The sequence below is a fragment of the Cydia splendana genome, chromosome 10 (assembly GCF_910591565.1).
Source record: "Cydia splendana chromosome 10, ilCydSple1.2, whole genome shotgun sequence".
NCBI lineage: Eukaryota > Metazoa > Arthropoda > Insecta > Lepidoptera > Tortricidae > Cydia > Cydia splendana.
This window is the reverse complement of record NC_085969.1, coordinates 7,347,815-7,365,820: the sequence shown is the minus strand read 5'-3', so window position 1 is coordinate 7,365,820 and position 18,006 is coordinate 7,347,815. Positions and strand designations below refer to the sequence as shown.

Genomic DNA, 18,006 nt, shown 5'->3' with positions numbered 1-18,006 from the left:
GTAAATGGTCCAGTCTAATCATTCATCATTTATTTCATTCCATTCGCCTTAACTTTAATACGAGAACTGTGCCTACCTACAATCTATTGGAATCCAACGATTGTAGACTTTAGCTCTCCGGCTTAAAAAAAAATTATATGCGCTCTCGTGGTAAAAAGCGATACTACCAAAGAGGTACTACCAAAGCGATTTACTCTATACAGAAAAAAATGCCTTAAATTCGCATAAAAACCAACTGTCTCGTAAATCCTTTGAAATGTGATCACTCAAAATGTAAAAAATATTGCGTTTTGGAAATGGATCCTAATAGAAAAAGTTGCTTAGAACGTAATAAAGTTTAAAAAACCTCTTATTTTGTCTCCAACTATGTGTATTTTGTGCAAGTATCTGATCTAGAAAGCCTGGGAACCGCCGAGCGAGCACTGGACTGTGGAGAGTGTAGAGGCTGACCGCGGCGGTATCGCGTTACGGCAGCCAATTGTGGTAAAAAAAAACATCACTGCACGGACGCAAGGCTTTATAATGTCAATTAATCTTAACGAGATTGATGAACCACGGCTATTGCTTAGAACAATGTTTAAAGACTTTGCTGACAATAATTATAAATTAAAATTCCTGAAATGGGATTACCGTGATTTCTTAACTAAGGAAATATTTAAATACAGAGTTTGAGAGTACATTCTGATGAGAAATTGTAAGTCAAAGGTAAATAAACTACCGATCTATAGAAAAGTGGGTGTGTATTTTCTTGGTTTGAATACAAGTATTTTAATATATGTTACAAAAAATATGAAAATAATAGCTGTTCAATTTTTCTTCATACTTGCCGCAAAATAAGTATATATTTTTTACGATAAAATACCGCTCTGATGCAGTAGTACAAGTAATCATAACTGATATTCGCTAAAAAAATCATTTGAGCAGTCTGATATGCAGGTTTGTACTTAATACCTTTTAGATATTTCTCATATCATATGGTTTCGATTGACCGCAAACCCAACCCACATCACAGTAAAAGGGCATATGTAACTGTGTTTTTCTTAATTATATGAGACTTTTTATGATAGGGGGTTGAATGAAATCCTATCAGGCAAGAGACGGTGGCCAGTGTCGGATGACGTAACCCATCGGAATTCGGTGACGCAAGAGGCTAATCACATAATTAATAGACGATATTAGTTAGAGATACGAGGGGTTGTTATACAAGTTTTTGTATTACAATGTAAGATTATTTTAACTGACAGCTAAAAATATGTATAGAGTTATACTTTTGATTTTGATGCGTTATGACATGACGCATCGTAAGTGCATAAAAGTTTTCCAGTTATCCAGATTATTTATAATTTTATGTTATGATATCTTCCTATTATCTTTCTTACAAACAACGGCCGTTAATGTCATGCCATTGAAGGGAAAGTAGATATTAACTCAACAGACTACCTCATCAAATCGTACTTCTTAAAACCAATTCCATATTCTAGCCGCCAATTCCATATTCTAAACATATTGTAACCATGTAATAATTTAGCAATTTCATTACTTTAAGTTCCGAACTTCTAGTCGACAATCCACAAAGTAGGTAGATATAGGTTTCTCTTTTATGACTTGTGTGACATTCGTCTACTACAAATCTTGCACGAGTTTCATACAAACATTTTAACTAAGTATATAATATCATCTCCAAATAAACCAATTCATCAAAAGCCTATTAATTAATCAAGTTAGACAATTATAATGCACATTCAATTCTCGATGTAATTGAACTGTGAACTACAAGTGTCTGTAATCATAGCATCATTAGACTAATAACATGACTAAGTATATTAAGTATAGATATATGTTTATTCAATTTTGTCTTAACAATTGACTTTTGGATTTTGGTAGCCCACGCAGTGCAAGTGTTATTTTAAACGTTAAAATTATATGTAATTATGACGTATAAACAACACTTGCACTGCATGGGCTATCAAGTTCGCTGCAGACTTTATTTCATTACTTCCTTTCGCAGAGTAAATTAACCAAAATACTACAGTATGTACCAAAAATATTTAGTTTCAATGGTAATGGGATAGGACATTTTAATATTATATATATATAACTTTTTGATGGCTTAATAAAATACATAATCAATGAAACGGATATAGGAATAAATTAAGGTATACTACAAGACTATGTAAAGATATTATAATTGTTAACTCGTAACTGGACTATATATAGTCGAATCATTAAACTACAAGTTTGCAAAACCCTCAACACTCCTCTAGCGACAGAAGTGTGACTGCATCCAATCATTTCGACACGTAGCCACTCCTAGGTACTAGATAAATCATAATAGTTAGAATTATCCTTGCCTGTCACTCCGAGACTCCCACAAGTGCTTCTTAATAACTAACTTGCTGGTTTTAGTGACTGGAAAAGTTAGGCATCTTAATCCTGATTACTTTATTTTTATGAAACTTTAAATGTGCAGGACGTGGAATGTGAATGAAGAACTAATAAAATAACAAAAATATTGTAAATTATATTCCATTATAATATATATCTTAGTATTTAGGTATCTGTAAACCCCGTTCAAGTCAAGATCTACGGCACGACCATACCTTTTTTCTACGGAAAACAGGATATTTTATCCTATTTTGTAAGGCCCTAGATCATGCAGCCGCGGTAGGCCTAAGAAGCGCTGGCTGGACGTCGTGACAGCGGACATGGAATTAAAGAGAACAATCTCACACCTGAGGATGCCGAAGACCGGGCAAAGTGGTGAAGATTGAGCAGGAAAGCGGACCCTGGCGCTAGGCCGGGAAAACGCTAGGTTGAAGAAGAAGAAAACAGGATATTTTGTAACCTATAGTACCTCAACAAACAAAGGATAACTACTTTTTTATCCTAGGACACATGGTGCAAAAAATGCCACTGAACTTGCATGTATGAGAGCGTATTTTTACGTTTTTCACTACACCCCAAAGGTTACTAGACTCAATTACAGTCCTTACTTGTAATTGTTACCAATAAAACTATAAAAGTAACGATTGTTTTATGCAAAAGCTCAACTACAGCGTGCTCTTAAATACTGTATTTTGCATCCCTAGAGTAAGCTACCGGAACATTTGTATATCCTATGTTTTTTGCTCGTTGAATGCCTCCCGAGAGAGGAGATAGCGAGTGGCTGTTTTCTAGAGTTTGCGCCAGCCATGTATAAAGAAATAAGAAAATGATTTGTATAGTTTTATATGTAGTAGGTTATTGTTACAAAGAAATTTAGTTTGCAATGTGTTATGATTTCGTATTCACGAACTATTATTGTTCAGCTAAAATAACACATTTATAAATATGAATTATTTTGAATAATGTTGTTAATTTAATAGCCATGGTTTATTTCTTTTGCAAAACTAAGTATTCGCTTTTATGTAATTGTATAGTTAGCTCAGGTCTGAATGCTTTGATGTTTAAACTAACCAATTAACTTTTAATAAAAAAGCAAGTAATTACCTCTGTTCAATTGCCCCATTTCTTTTTTAATTATTAAAGCACTCGAATTATTCATTCAATATTTTTGATGCTAACTTGCGCTTCAAAGGGCTTCAACATTTCTACCAAAGGTTAGGCGTACATCTACAGTGTAAGCCATAAAATGAGATGGACTATTAAGGCCCAGATTAGGTTTTTAATCTATGGAGTAATACATATACGTATATGAATATGACCATGTAGAAATGTCGACTTAACATGGTCGAAGTGTACGAACACTTTAAGTTTGCACTAACGTGGCACTGACAATGCATACATATTCTATAGGAGCGTCATACTTGACGTCACTTAGCATGTAAACAGCCAGGGATAGACTAGGCTACAAATGTTCCACGATACGTGTCGGGTGAAGTGGCGCGACGTTGCCGGACTTCGCTCGACATGTCTGGCGACAGGGCAACATGGCAATATGTCATACGAAGACCGGCAACGTCACCTCATCCAAAGTCGCTGGTGACAGGTGTCGTGAAAAATTTGTCGCCTATCTTAAGAATCATTATATCCCGGGCTTCTTGTCATCGGGCTTTAGTTCGGAACATAAATTAGCGACTTCGTTATATCCGTTAAGGATGTGTTCGGCAGGTTCCGGGGCAACCTGCCGAACCCTACGCCGAGTCAGACAACGCTACGGAGCCACGCTGTTCTGTCGACGCCCAAATCAAAAGTTTAGTTAATTTCATTTTTAAATGTCTTGTTTTTCTTTTATTTTGTAGTTTCACTGTGCCTTTGTTTTATACTGCTATTCTGTGTTACTTATTTGATCAATAAATAAATAAATATTAGCTTCATAAAGTCACTTGCTGGTAATCTAATATTGGACATATTGCCCTCGGCTCGCCTTACCTTAAAGGTAATAATAATGCTACTAAGCGGCAATATCGTGGCAATACTGTCTAATTTCCATAAATTATGATGGGCAATTCGCGATTAATGTGAGGCCTTAGTAACGCTACAATCAAACGGAGTTAATTACCTTTGAAGAAGGACTGTAATGTAATAGCTAAATTCTTAGGTAATTACTACAACACTTTTGCATAATAATAATCAGTAAGCAAATTTTGAATAAGTACAATTATTTACTATAAATGATTAGTGTTGTACTGTTTTATTGAGGTGCAGCCTTCACAATAAAGGCCTGTGCACACCGGCTGCGTGTGCGTGCGGCGTTATAGTATACAGGTCCTTATGAGAGAAGGCACACCGCTTACGTGGCGTGTGCGTGTGCGGCTCCAACATTTTAGCGCACGTGCACGAGCTCGTCACGCACACGCAAGCCGGTGTGCACAGGCCTTTAAGGTTATTGTAACAATGGAGATATACAATTATGTACATATAGGCAGGTATGCTCCCGTACAAAAAATCTTAAGTTCGTTTTATGGTTTTTGTTGTTCGGTAAGGTAAAAAATAATAATAACTAGACACTAGGGTCGTAATTTACCACTTGCAATAGTTGCAAGCATTGCCTAGGTACTTGATAATAGACACTGCAATCTTTTAATATTTTATATGACGCTTGATGCTTTGAACAGCCTGAAGTTTAATGTCAAGACAGCTATATTTCTTGGTTGGTAAACTTAGCTAGTTCACATACCCTTAATATTGGTCGTAATTGCATTAACATACATAACACATCGGTAACTCGGAGGTAACTCGTGGCATTTAGGTAGCACTTAAAAGATTAGTTTAATTAATTCCTTTTTTTAGTGGTTTCCTTTTCTCGACTCGTATAGGAAGAACATTGTCACATCACTAGTCTGTTAGAAACTGTCAAGTGCCACGAGTTACCGATGTGCGCTCATCACTAATCTTTTAAGTGCTACCTAAATGCCACGAGTTACCGATGTGTTAACATAAGACATTCATTATGTCTAACAGCTTCATTCTTTGCGATTTATTGTTAACATGCTGTAGTAGCGCCACCTAGCGTCAGCCTTGCACGGATTTTTAGAGGGTATTCTTTTTTTTGTTTTTTTTTGTACCCCCTCTACTAAACCAACACTCCTGAACGGTCCGGTCGGCGCTCTCGAGTCATTATGCGTTCCGTGCTCAAGCCTTCGCACGTCTCCTGGACTTTAGAATTTGAACCGTTATAAGAACATCGTAGGCGCCCACGCTAGAAGCATGCCTAAGAGGAAACATAAAACTGAAGACGAAATTCGTCGCAAGATTCTTAAGTTACAAGAAAAACTGGCAAGAAGGACTAACGAACAGGAAGATTACTGTTCGTCCGAAGAAAATTTTAACGGTAAGTTTTTGAAAATACCCTATTTTGATGAAGATGAATATGCCAATATTTGATGCGAGGATACCGCACCTGGGTTACCTCTGTCAATGTATAGTGATGCGTACTGCTAAATCTGGGCTGCTACTGTCACATTTTTACATAAATAATTGGCTTTTCGGCAAGATTTCTGTTGCCTAAATTTGATGCGAGTTTACCAAGTGTGGGTACTCTCTGTCAATATAATAGTGATGCGTACTGCTTTCTGGGCTGATACTGTCACGTATTCTAAAACGAACTGTACTTTTCGCAGATGTACCCTATTCGGAAACACCTTACACGGAGTTGTTACCGTATTATTGCGAACCTGGATGGGACGCATCCGAGGCACAATCGCCACAGCCGACAGCGCCCTGCCTGTCGGCGGCGCACTCAGCTACGCGACAGCCGTCGCCGCGTTCCGCCGTGGTGGACAACCAGCTGCAGCCTGACTTGCCGCCGCAACCTGTGTCACCGTTACCGCCGCAACCTGTCTCACCGTTACCGCCTCAAACTGCCTTGCCGTTGCCGCAAAATCCAGGTACATCAGGCGAAAATCAACCAGATGATTTGCAACTTGATGACGATATTCTTCAGTTACTAGGCGATGCCCCGAGGGAAGAAACCCCTATGGGACCGCCTATTCATCAGTCGATGGCAAAATATTCTTGCCAAAGGCCTCTCAAAAGAACTAAAGGAAAGTCTAACTAAAGAATATCTGATTCCTAATAATTGTGATCTTTTGATGGCCCCGACTCTCAACCCGGAAGTTAGGGTGGCTTTACCTGACCCCCTAGTAAAAAGAGACACGTCACTACTTTACAAGCAAAAACAACTGGGTATTGCCTTGTCCGCTTTAGCTTCAGTAACTGAAATGGTCCTTGCAAACGAGACTTCAAAACAAAAACTATTGAAACCTCTCAGTGATGCTTGCCGCATTCTCTGCGACAGCCACTTTACAGAGACAAGAACTCGCAGGGGTTTCATTATATCGTCTATTAACGCAAAATTAAAACAGACTCTGATCGACTCCAATAGGGATAAGCTGCTGTTTGGAGAAAATGTTTCAGAAAAATTGAAGGCAGCAAAAACTATTCAGCAGTCTGGCGAAGCATTAAAGAATAATCCCCCTAAACCCAGATATAATCGTCCGAATTTTCAGTCAACAATTGCAAATAGGGGTAATTTAAACTTCGTGCCCCAACACCGCAAGACGGACACGAAGACCAACAACCGTCGAGCCCCTGCTTACTCGCAGAGGCAGATGTCACACAACAACAGCACGCGACGCCACAACGGCAACGATCGCGATCGCGACCGCGCACCGCCGACGTCGAGGACAGCGGGTGGACATCACCGGAAGTAGTTGATCAGGTACAATATGCTGGCAGACTACAATATTTTCATGACAAGTGGTCTGAAATTACTGATGATAATATGATCTTGTCTTGGATTAAAGGATACACTATCCCTTTTAAAACGACTCCCTATCGAACAGACAACCCTAGTGTTTGTCCTAAAACTAAACAAGAAAAAATTGATTTTGATCACTGTATTAAAAAACTACTTAAGATTAACGCTATATCTCACTGCAATCATGAACCTGGCGAATTCCTTTCTTCAGTCTTTTTAGTGCCAAAACCAAACGGAGAGAAAAGATTTATTTTAAATCTTAAATGCCTCAATAAATTTGTTGAAAATAAGCATTTCAAAATGGAAGATTACCGAACAGCGTCTAAATTAATTACTAAGAATTGTTACATGGCATCAATTGATCTGAAAGATGCGTATTTCTTGATTTCAGTGCACAAATCACATAGAAAATACTTGAGATTTAAATATAATAATATTTTGTATGAATTTAACTGCCTCCCGTTTGGCCTTTGCACTGCACCGCTGGTTTTTACTAAACTTTTAAAACCAGTTATGGAATACTTAAGGAAAGTACATCACATGATTTCAGTGATTTATTTAGATGACATTTTTTGTATTGGTGGAACATTCTCTGAATGCGAATCTAACATTGCACTGACTAAGCAGACGTTTGAGGACTTAGGATTTCTCATTAATTTTGAAAAAAGTTCCTTTGTGCCTAAAACACAGTGTATATTTTTGGGTTTTGTTTTTGACTCTGAGAATTTGATAATGAAATTACCTCTTTCTAAAAAAGAAAAGATAAAACACAGTCTTACTAACATGCTAAAAACGAAAACATGCAAATTGAGAGAATTTGCAAGATTTGTCGGTTTATTAATATCTGCCTGTCCGGCAATCAGATATTCATGGTTGTATACAAAATACTTTGAACAATTTAAATTTTCATGTTTACTCAATAACTGTAGTTATGAACAACTTGTAACAATACCTGAAAAATTAAAATCTGATATTATTTGGTGGTTAGGAAAAGTTGACGAGGGAAATAATCCTTTATATTGTAATGATTTTGTAATGGACATCTTTTCCGACGCATCTCTGTCTGGTTGGGGTGCTTATTGTAATAATAATGAAGCTTCCGGCTACTGGAAAGATCACGAGAAATGTTTGCATATCAATGAATTAGAGCTCAAAGCTGCTTATTTAGCGTTAAAAAGTTTTGCAAAAGATCAATTTGATACTAACATACTACTACGTATTGACAATATAACTGCCATTTCTTGCATTAACCGAATGGGTAGTGTCCAGTATGAACACTTAAATGGTATATGCAGAGAAATCTGGCATTGGTGTGAGAGGCGTCAAATAATGATTTTCGCATCTTACATTAATACAAAGGACAATTGTGAAGCCGATAGTTTGTCGCGTAAAAAGTTTCAAGACACAGAATGGGAACTTAATGCTAGTGTTTACAGTAATATTACTTATTATTTTGGTCTCCCTCAAATTGATCTGTTTGCAAGCAGGTGCAATGCTAAGTGTGATGTCTTTGTAACATGGAAAAATGACCCAGAAGCATGGGCTATTGACGCTTTCACAATATCTTGGAAAAATATGTTTTTCTACGCATTTCCACCATTCGCATTAATAACTAAAGTTTTGCAAAAAATTATTAAGGAAAAAGCAGAAGGAATAGTTGTGGTACCATACTGGCCATCACAACCTTGGTTCCCCTTGTTTCATAGATTAAAAAACTCTGAATTTTTATTTTTCGGCCCGGATGTTGATTTATTAATCTCTCCTTTCAGAACTCAACACAACCTGCACCGCAGCCTGAAGTTAGTTGCCGCGAAGCTTTCAGGAAAACTCTTTTGAAAAAATCCTTGTCTAATAGTACGGTGGAAATCATGTTATCGTCATTGTCCGATTCTACGTATAAACAATACGATAGTTGTATCAAAACATGGATATCATATTGTAATACTCATAATTATGAATATGATTCCGTTTCAGTCCCGATTGTTTTACATTTTCTCACAGATATATTTAATAAGGGTGCTAAATATGGTACCATAAACTCTTATAAATCAGCACTATCCCTTTTACTCGGTAATTTAGATGATGATAGGGTAAAACGTTTCATGAAAGGGATTTTCAAATTACGCCCTACAAATCCAAAATACAATTTAACTTGGAATCCAAGCATTGTATTAGACTACTTAGCACAGAAATATCCTAATTTAGATCTCGATTTAGAAACTCATTCAAAAAAGACTGCAACATTATTGGCTTTAGTAACTGCACACCGAATACAGACACTTGCTTTAATTAAATTAAACAATATTAAAATATATTTTTCCCAAGAAATTATGATTACGATACCTGATCTAATAAAAACTTCGAAACCCAATTTAGCACAGCCAGTTCTGAGGTTACCTTATTTTGACGACCGGCCTGAAATATGTCCAGCTCGATGCTTAGAATCCTACATAAATAAAACTCAAATGTTTCGAAAGGATGATTATTTATTTTTAAGTTACAAAAAACCTCATTTGAACGTTACCTCTCAAACAATAGGTAAATGGATTAAAGATATGCTCTCTAAAAGTGGAATAGATACAACCATTTTTAGTGCGCATAGTACTCGACACGCAGCGACGTCTGCAGCCAATAGATCTGGGATCAGTATAGACGTCATAAGGAAAACTGCAGGCTGGACAGATTCCTCCTCAGTTTTCGCTAGATTTTACAATAGGCCAATTATTGCCAATCCCAATGATTTTGCAAATGTAATCCTCTCTTCCAATATTAATCTGTAAATAACAAATCTTTTACTTACACATATTACCTACCTATATGATTATAATGTTATATAAAGATATAATGTTAACAAAGATCATGTTAAATGTACAATGTACCTACCTGATTATTACTTATTCATTCTAAAACATTACAGTATACTTACCGATAAGCTATGTAATGAGTTTGTACAATTATTCATATAATAAATATGATTGACTACTAATGATTGTTTACTTACTTATTTGTTTACTCACCTATAATGGTGTATCTCAATTTCACATTTTATTTTGTGCTCTGAACATCTACAGCATGTTAACAATAAATCGCAAAGAATGAAGCTGTTAGACATAATTGAAAATCAAACGAACTTACCAAAGTGAAGTTCGATGACAATTATGTAAACAGCTTCATTCGACGCGATTTATGCAAACCCTCCCTATACAAATACATGTTTGTCTGCCCTACCCTATAATAATAAAATGTGAAAAATAGGTAGGTAGGTAACTCTAAACAAATGACTCGAGAGCGCCGACCGGACCGTTCAGGAGTGTTGGTTTAGTAGAGGGGGTACAAAAAAAAACAAAAAAAAGAATACCCTCTAAAAATCCGTGCAAGGCTGACGCTAGGTGGCGCTACTACAGCATGTTAACAATAAATCGCGTCGAATGAAGCTGTTTACATAATTGTCATCGAACTTCACTTTGGTAAGTTCGTTTGATTTTCAATTATTTAGTGTTACTTACGCAACGCAAACACGATTTTAAAATTTTCAGGCAAACATTTCCCGCGTCCACTAACCCCGAAACATGCAAGAATTCAGTTTTAAAATAAAAACGTGGCTACTTCATTACAGTAGGCTTAATTTCTAAGCCCGCGGCGTGGAAGAGGATTTACATTTTTAACCTCGGGACAAAATGGGGGTTGTTCGTCAAAATGTAGAAAGAATAATGAAAACAAAACATAAATACGCTTGCATACCACTCGCCGCAATAACTAATTATAATTATATTCTTTGTAAATATGACTAAAATAGCTTAACAAATAGAATCCGATATTTTTGGACGCACTTGTAGCTATGTGTTAAGTGAATTCACTACCGTAACATAGCCCGAAAGACACTTCAAATTACTAGGAAATAAAATATAAGGAACAGTCAATCAGCTATTGATTTTGCTCCGCTGTTTTTAAGAAAAAATCTACTTATCTTTTATATTTGCCCAAAAATTATGACTACCGCAGTGCCATTGAAAATTGCCATTTCAACTAAGGTAAAACTAAGATTAACATCGTTCGTCTTACACTTTATTAAATTGTACAACGGAACTTAATCGCGTATTTAAGTTTTAATATTTACCTCCGACATTTTGAGGACGGTGTTGACGTTGTAAATCATGAAAGTTTAAATCAACATCTTACACTTGTTTTATGAGCAGTTATAAAACTGCGCATAAGGTGTTACTTATATTATATAAGTCTCGACACCTCGTGAATACCGAATTACTTCACAATTATATAATTTCAAATTACTTTCAAACCTTCTCGCAATAAGTTTTATTATACCTATAAACCCTGCGCCTATCCTTTCAAAATATCATTTCATGTGGATGCAAAACGTACTAATAAAAAAGCACTTAAGTTTTTTTGCACGAAATGAAACCATAAACTGCAGGTTTCATACCTACTGTTCATCGCATGGTGTTTCAGTTAATATAAAATTACAGGTAATAAAAGTACCGTGGATGTTAGTCAGTTAAGTTAAAACAAAATTTATGAAAAGGGTTCCTTTCTTTGGCAAAACATTTCTTCGATGTGTTTAAATAATTTTACAGTACATATGGTGCTACTTTACCGCACTAGTGCGATAATTAGCACATTACGTAACTATGTAAAAAAATTAGGGGGCCATAAGTACTGTAAAACGTTGTACGATACATGTGCGAATAGGTAATTCGCAACTCGTGTCGACTTAAAACACTCCCTTCGGTCGTGTTTTAGGCAATTTATCGCCACTCGTTGCGAATTTCCTATTTTTCACAACTTTTACATAGCTAGCCTTAATGTTGGCATGTAGTTAAATAGGAACATAATATTTAACACAAATATGGATGTTACTCAGCATACCTACGCTTCAGTTTTTGAAGTTATCCTAGTGTATTGTAATTTCCTAAAATATACTTAAAAGTACCTACCTACTTAAAAAATTGTATTAAATTGTGGTGATAAAGTTTGCAAGACTATGAAATACTTTTACAAACGTATCCATTAACATTCATTCTATTATTATTAATATTCATAGGTGCAATGAAATTGTAAGTTTAAACAACAGCTTGTCAATTGCTTTTCGACTCAAAAACGCATGGAAACTGCTATACTCTCTGCCGTTTTTCACTACCTATCGAGCGAAAAAAGTTGATTAATGACATGCAGTCACTTTTAACGTGCGGGCCCCTAAAAAATGCGCACGATGCCGGCGTGGTGGAGGGATGCATGCTCTCGTGAACTGACCAGTGATTTTATGCGACATTAAATTACGGATGAGGATTTATGCAAAGCCTTACTTGGCATACCCAACGGCACATGAAGGGTTAAATTTTGAAAAGTATTCTCTTTAAAAACCATATCATTTCACGTGTTTCCATCGGTCGCTTTAGATAACATTGAAGGAAAATGAATTATCATTCTTTGTTTTCGATACTGATGGTCATTTACATGCACCCCATCCCCAATGTTTGGAAACATAATACCCGAGCTTAAAGTCAAAGTGAGCTAAATTACTTTCATAACGAACTTTAGAATTTACTGCACAAAAATGTTAAAAGCTTTCTGTGCTCGTTGCTGAAACATAATGAAATTTACCTGTTAACTAATTAATATTTTGTGTACCTAATTAATTAGCAAAACGTTTGCTTCGAACACTTTACATTGCAGATTTTCAAATTATACTAAATTGTACCTTCGAAGACAGATTTCAGTGAACTTTGTGCTCCTCGGGTAGCAATAAATCGTTCAAAAGGAACAAATAACTTGACTTAAGAAATTAGCTCCGCTCCGACCTAATTGTTGAGTAGGGACCGCAGTTACTAACTAAGAAAAGATGAGAGGAACGCACCCTGTATACAGATTAGAGTTTGTAAAGGGCTCAAAATGTGATGCTAATAAAGTAAAAACAGGCTCATGAAATTCGGGCTTCAGGGTCGTGACAGGCATAAATTAAAATTGTTTATAGAGCTCATTAGTGATTTTGCTTTTGAACATTTGCTTTGATCAATTAATAAAATAAATTTTAGTTTTTGGCGAGGTTAGGTTAGGTTACAATTTATTTATATTACAATTTAATATATTTACAATGTTGAGAGTTTTGAGTACGAATTTAAATGAAGGCTGTGTTTTACTTTTTAATGAGTCTACCCTCGTATATCAACCTTTCACTGCTCACTCGTATATGCACAATTTAGTTCTTAATTACTGTTAGATGTGCTTCGTAAAATAAATTATTGTTATTTATACTAGATTTTTTTAAGTGGTAGGTAAGTTAATCTTATTTTCACCACACCAGCTCGGAAAGGCTTACTTTGCACTTTAAAAACTGATAGCAAAGTTGCATTTTATTCACATGTGAGACAAAGTAATCAAATGCAAATTTTGAGTGGGTTTCTTATGTTTGCTGGTAGAAATGACTTTTAAATGATGATTTTGGATGATAAATTTTTAATTACATTCATTTGGATTTGATTTGGTTTGATTTTGTTTAATATTTTACATTTAATATTTGCTTCAGGTTGGTGTGGTGAAAAATTTTGTGTTTCACTCGGGGGCAAATTTTGTTTAACCCTCGTGCTTTGAAACCCGCAACGCTCAAGATTCCATTTTTCGAACCACTCGCTATGCTCGTGGTTAAATTTTGGAATCTTTCGCTTGCTCGGGTATCAATTAGCACGAGCAGTTAAACAACAACTTTGCCCCCTTGTAAAACAAATAACTATTAAATGCTTTAGGGCACATGGATAGGGCACATCTTTAGGGCTTTACGACAAATGGATAAATTGTTTGCTATATTCATACTAACTGCAGAACATCGTGACGAAAGCTGAATAATCCCATAGCTGACATTTTTGGAGTTTGGTTTAAAAAATAATTCCAATGCCAATTCTTAAGAGGATAGGGGAGCGGAGCCCGTTCTCAGATTTGCGAATTTTAGGCGAATATATCCGTCGCGCTAACGGGATTAGTGCTGTAAGGCCTGTAAGGACAACTGCAGCTTAGGTGAAAAATCCTGCATAAAAATCTAGAGGTTTCGTATTTGCTCGACGGTTTCGTCCTCCAACTAACTGTTGCGTAACCAATCGTAACGATTTTTTTTTATTTAAATGGTAATGGTATTAAAATCTGTGTCCTACTGTGCCTATATAACTAATTGGCTCATTGATAACAGTTTTGAATACCATGCTTTTATTTACGGCCTAGTCCATTAAGCCGTTTTGCGACGTTTGAAGTGCTCTAGCCCTTAAAAACATATCAAAATAAAAAGATAAAAACAAAGAAGTCCGACAGTCTGTGTTGAAATAATCATTGCTCAAGGGTCAAAAACCACGGAGGAAAGAGTCGATTACGCTTGTACGGAGAAATTACCACTCCCCTATCCTCTTAAGGTGCTGACTGTACGCAGGTGTTTTCAGTGAACTGTGGGAAAAATGTATATTACATGCATACCTATTGAATACATCAAAGCACTTCATTGTAAACATCTTGCAAGATTGTAAAGCAATATACTAGTAAACGTAATTTAAGCTACCTATGCAAGAATAACGCCGTAGCACCTTCCGATAGGTACCTATAAGTATGTTGTTGTAGCGTTGGGAGGAGCTTGCTACAGACAGGTCATCTTGGCGGTCGACCATCTTTAATCGCATCAAATTGTTTGAGGAAAACCGCCTCAACATCTTAGATGCCAACGACGCCAACAACGTAAAGAGAGACCGAAGCCCTCTTACGCGTCTGGCCAACTCTATTGTAACACCTGCAGGAGAGTCTTTAAGACCAAGTTCGGCCTGGCCAGCCACATTCGGGCCCATAACAGGCGTAATCCGTAATTGTTGAGGTCGCCGTCATCGAAATCGATGAGGAGGACGAGATAAGTATGTTAGATTAGATTATTAGACCAATAAATAAAAACTTGTAATAATTCGTGTCTCATCATGGAGTAATTTTATTATTCCCAAAGTTGATATGTATTATTTTGCTTTAAAAAGACAGTGAGAGACCTTTTATAAACGCCTCGTAATAAAAACAAGTGAACCTACCGGCCACCAATTACGATACGTATCGCTAGTTCCACTTGACAGATATCCTGCTGATAGTGTTTAAGCCTGTTTTTGCTTTATCGTAACTACCTGCAATTACCCGACGATGGCGAGTAATGCTTCAATAAACCCGAACTTAATCATGGTGATAAAAACTGAATGACACGCGTTAGTAGTGCGGGGAAAAGCGTGAAATATGTTTTTACCCACTAAATTGGCATTGTGCATCACAGTGTACGTTAGTTAGTAAAAATTCCTGTCGTAAACATATCTAATTTCCTAAGATTTTATTAACAGAAACTACTTAATAATGATGTATATCAATAGTAATTAAATATGTGATATGGCAAAAAAATTTAATTAACGTCGCTATCAAAAAATCTGTTCGAAGCGGCGACGCTCGCCAGTACCTCTAATATGTTTTATTAAGGCGCTCTTATACTCGAGTTTTACGTTTTCAAGGGGGTGAAGCAGACGCGTGGTAGAACGGGCAGGCGGGCGCCCCGCGCGGCGCACCGCACCATTCCCGCGCAGCACGTCTACGTCCTTATTCTGACGACATCGGTATTCTGAATTGTCAGTTCCGGGATTTTTTCCGGCAATTAATATTGAATAAGATTTACAAATTCGAATTTTGATGAGTACTTAATGAAATTAAAAATGGTAGGTAAGACGGTGAGTGTAAATAATTATTAATTATATATACAATATGAGTGTATACCGCGACAAACTGAGAATCTAATCAAATGATACCAAATTATTATGAGACAAATAATAGTTCTTACTAATAGACATTAAAAATGTAATAGAGCTAGACCAAGAAAAGTCTGCAACGATTTTGATTGCACACGCAGTGCAAGTGTTATTTTAAACGTCAAACTTCTATGAAATTATGTATAACACTTGCACTGCCTATGCTATCGAAATCGTTGCAGACTTGGTCTAACTTTAGCAGTCAATTTCGGGCAAGTAGGTAGTGAAAATAAGGAAGAATACTAGCAAAGCTAAGATGATTTAGCTATCTTCACAAAAAGAATTATAACAATTTATAACTCTAACTGTAATTACTTACTATTTTTCTAATTTTGAATTGACGAGTAAAAGTCAAGCATTTAAAGATTGTAATGACAAAAAACACTTCTAAATCGACATTCGAGTTAGTTAATAGCTCAAGAAAATAAAAAAAATCTGCGGAAATAATTCGTATAATTTTGAAAATTGGCACAGTTATACCTTGTGGTGTCCAGATAACCATACTTAATGTCCTCGAGCTTAGCGGGTGTGCTGAGGGTGTAGGGGGGAGGGGGGTGAAGGTACCTTTTTCATATTTTTGCTCATATCTCGAATAGCATAGGTACAAAACAATAACAAAAGTTTTAACATAAAATTTCCTACAAATTTGGATCTTTTTATTTTTACGTTACGATCAATACTTTAGGGTTGTTAAAGTTAACAAAGAGATAAAAAGTTGATTTAAGAAAACGTTTCGTCGTTTCAAATATTGATCCTAGAGAAAAGTGTTATGTTTTTCGTAGAAAATTGTATGCCGATTTGCCGATTATTTATTTACAAGAACATTAAGAACTTATTTTGCTATGAGCCTTATTTTACGAATCATTTACGAAAACCTAAAAATAGGGACCTGGAAATTGATTCTAATTAACTTACCCCCTTTAATACCTCTTTAAATATTGATCGTAGCGCAAAAGTGTAAAGAACCTTTTTTGTGGATAATTTTATGTTCAATATTTATGTATAATATTTTTTTGCAACGGGCCACCGTTTACGAGTTATTTACGAAAAACTAAAAAAAAAAGTGACCTGTGAACTGATTGTAATTAACTTTCTTCCTTTAATATCGTTTTAAATTTGATCCTAGAGAAAAAAAGTTCAAGATGTTTTTGGAGAAAATTTTATGTAAATTATTTATTAATTAAAACCTATTTTGCTATGGGACACCGTTTACGAGTTATTTACAAAAAACTAAAAAGGGACTTTAAAGTTGATTATAATTAACTTACCCGCTGCTTTGTCTTTTTTAATATTGATCCTAGCGAAAAGTTCTACATGTTTAGTAGGAAATTTTATGTTTATTATTTATGTATAAGATGCAATGAGTCATACTTTTCAAATTATTAACGAAAAGATACAAACAATGAACCTTAGAATTTATTATAATTAACTTTCCTTCTTTATTATCTTTTTGAATATTGATCCCTGCGAAAAGTGTACTGAATCTTTTTGGTACAAAATTTTGTGTAGATTATTAACGTTTTATATCATTTTTTGATATTGGCCACCGTTTACGAGTTATTTACGAAAATCTAAAAAAGGGGACCTTAGAATTGATTATAATTGAATTTCCCGCGTTAATATCTCTTTGAATATTGATCCTAGCAAAAAATTGTACTAAATCTTTCTTGTAGGCAATTTTATGCAGATTACTTATGTAATAGAATATTTTTTGCTATGCGCCACCGTTTAAGAGTTATTTACGAAAAACTAAAAAAAGGGTCCTTTAATATCAAATATCTCACTTCCGGTCAAGAATTCGATCAAGCAACCAGCAATTTCGGATTCAGCGGGGTCTAATTAGGTTAAAAAACCCGGTTGCCAAAAAGTAATACGATTTGCCAAATGAAATCGATTTTATGAAAAATATGACCAGTCTAAAATATTTGAATCCTGTATATCTATGTTTAAAAATTATTCAATTTGATTAATTTTATAGCCTTTTAAAAT

General features: G+C 35.6%; 2 protein-coding genes across 2 annotated transcripts; both read left to right on the top strand.

Annotated features, from left to right (window-relative positions):
- The first annotated feature begins 5,388 nt into the window (after window positions 1–5,388).
- Window positions 5,389–6,392, top strand: LOC134794505 (uncharacterized). The gene is made up of 3 exons (XM_063766316.1): window positions 5,389–5,773; window positions 6,063–6,288; window positions 6,386–6,392. The coding sequence occupies exons 1-3, from the start codon at window positions 5,650–5,652 to the stop codon at window positions 6,390–6,392; spliced, it is 357 nt and encodes a 118-aa protein (XP_063622386.1). The 5' UTR covers window positions 5,389–5,649.
- Window positions 6,393–6,395: 3 nt separating this feature from the next.
- On the top strand, window positions 6,396–7,429 carry LOC134794504 (uncharacterized). Its single transcript, XM_063766315.1, has one exon. The coding sequence runs from the start codon at window positions 6,396–6,398 to the stop codon at window positions 7,152–7,154; it is 759 nt and encodes a 252-aa protein (XP_063622385.1). The 3' UTR covers window positions 7,155–7,429.
- Window positions 7,430–18,006: the final 10,577 nt, after the last annotated feature.

What these genes read in the sequence shown, in the direction of transcription:
- LOC134794505 (XM_063766316.1), top strand. Translation starts at nt 5,650, where the DNA reads ATGCCTAAGAGGAAACATAAAACTGAAGACGAAATTCGTCGCAAGATT. An exon ending in GTCCGAAGAAAATTTTAACG is followed by an intron (nt 5,774 to 6,062) that starts GTAAGTTTTTGA and finishes TACTTTTCGCAG; the next exon opens with ATGTACCCTATTCGGAAACA.
- LOC134794504 (XM_063766315.1), top strand. Translation starts at nt 6,396, where the DNA reads ATGCCCCGAGGGAAGAAACCCCTATGGGACCGCCTATTCATCAGTCGA.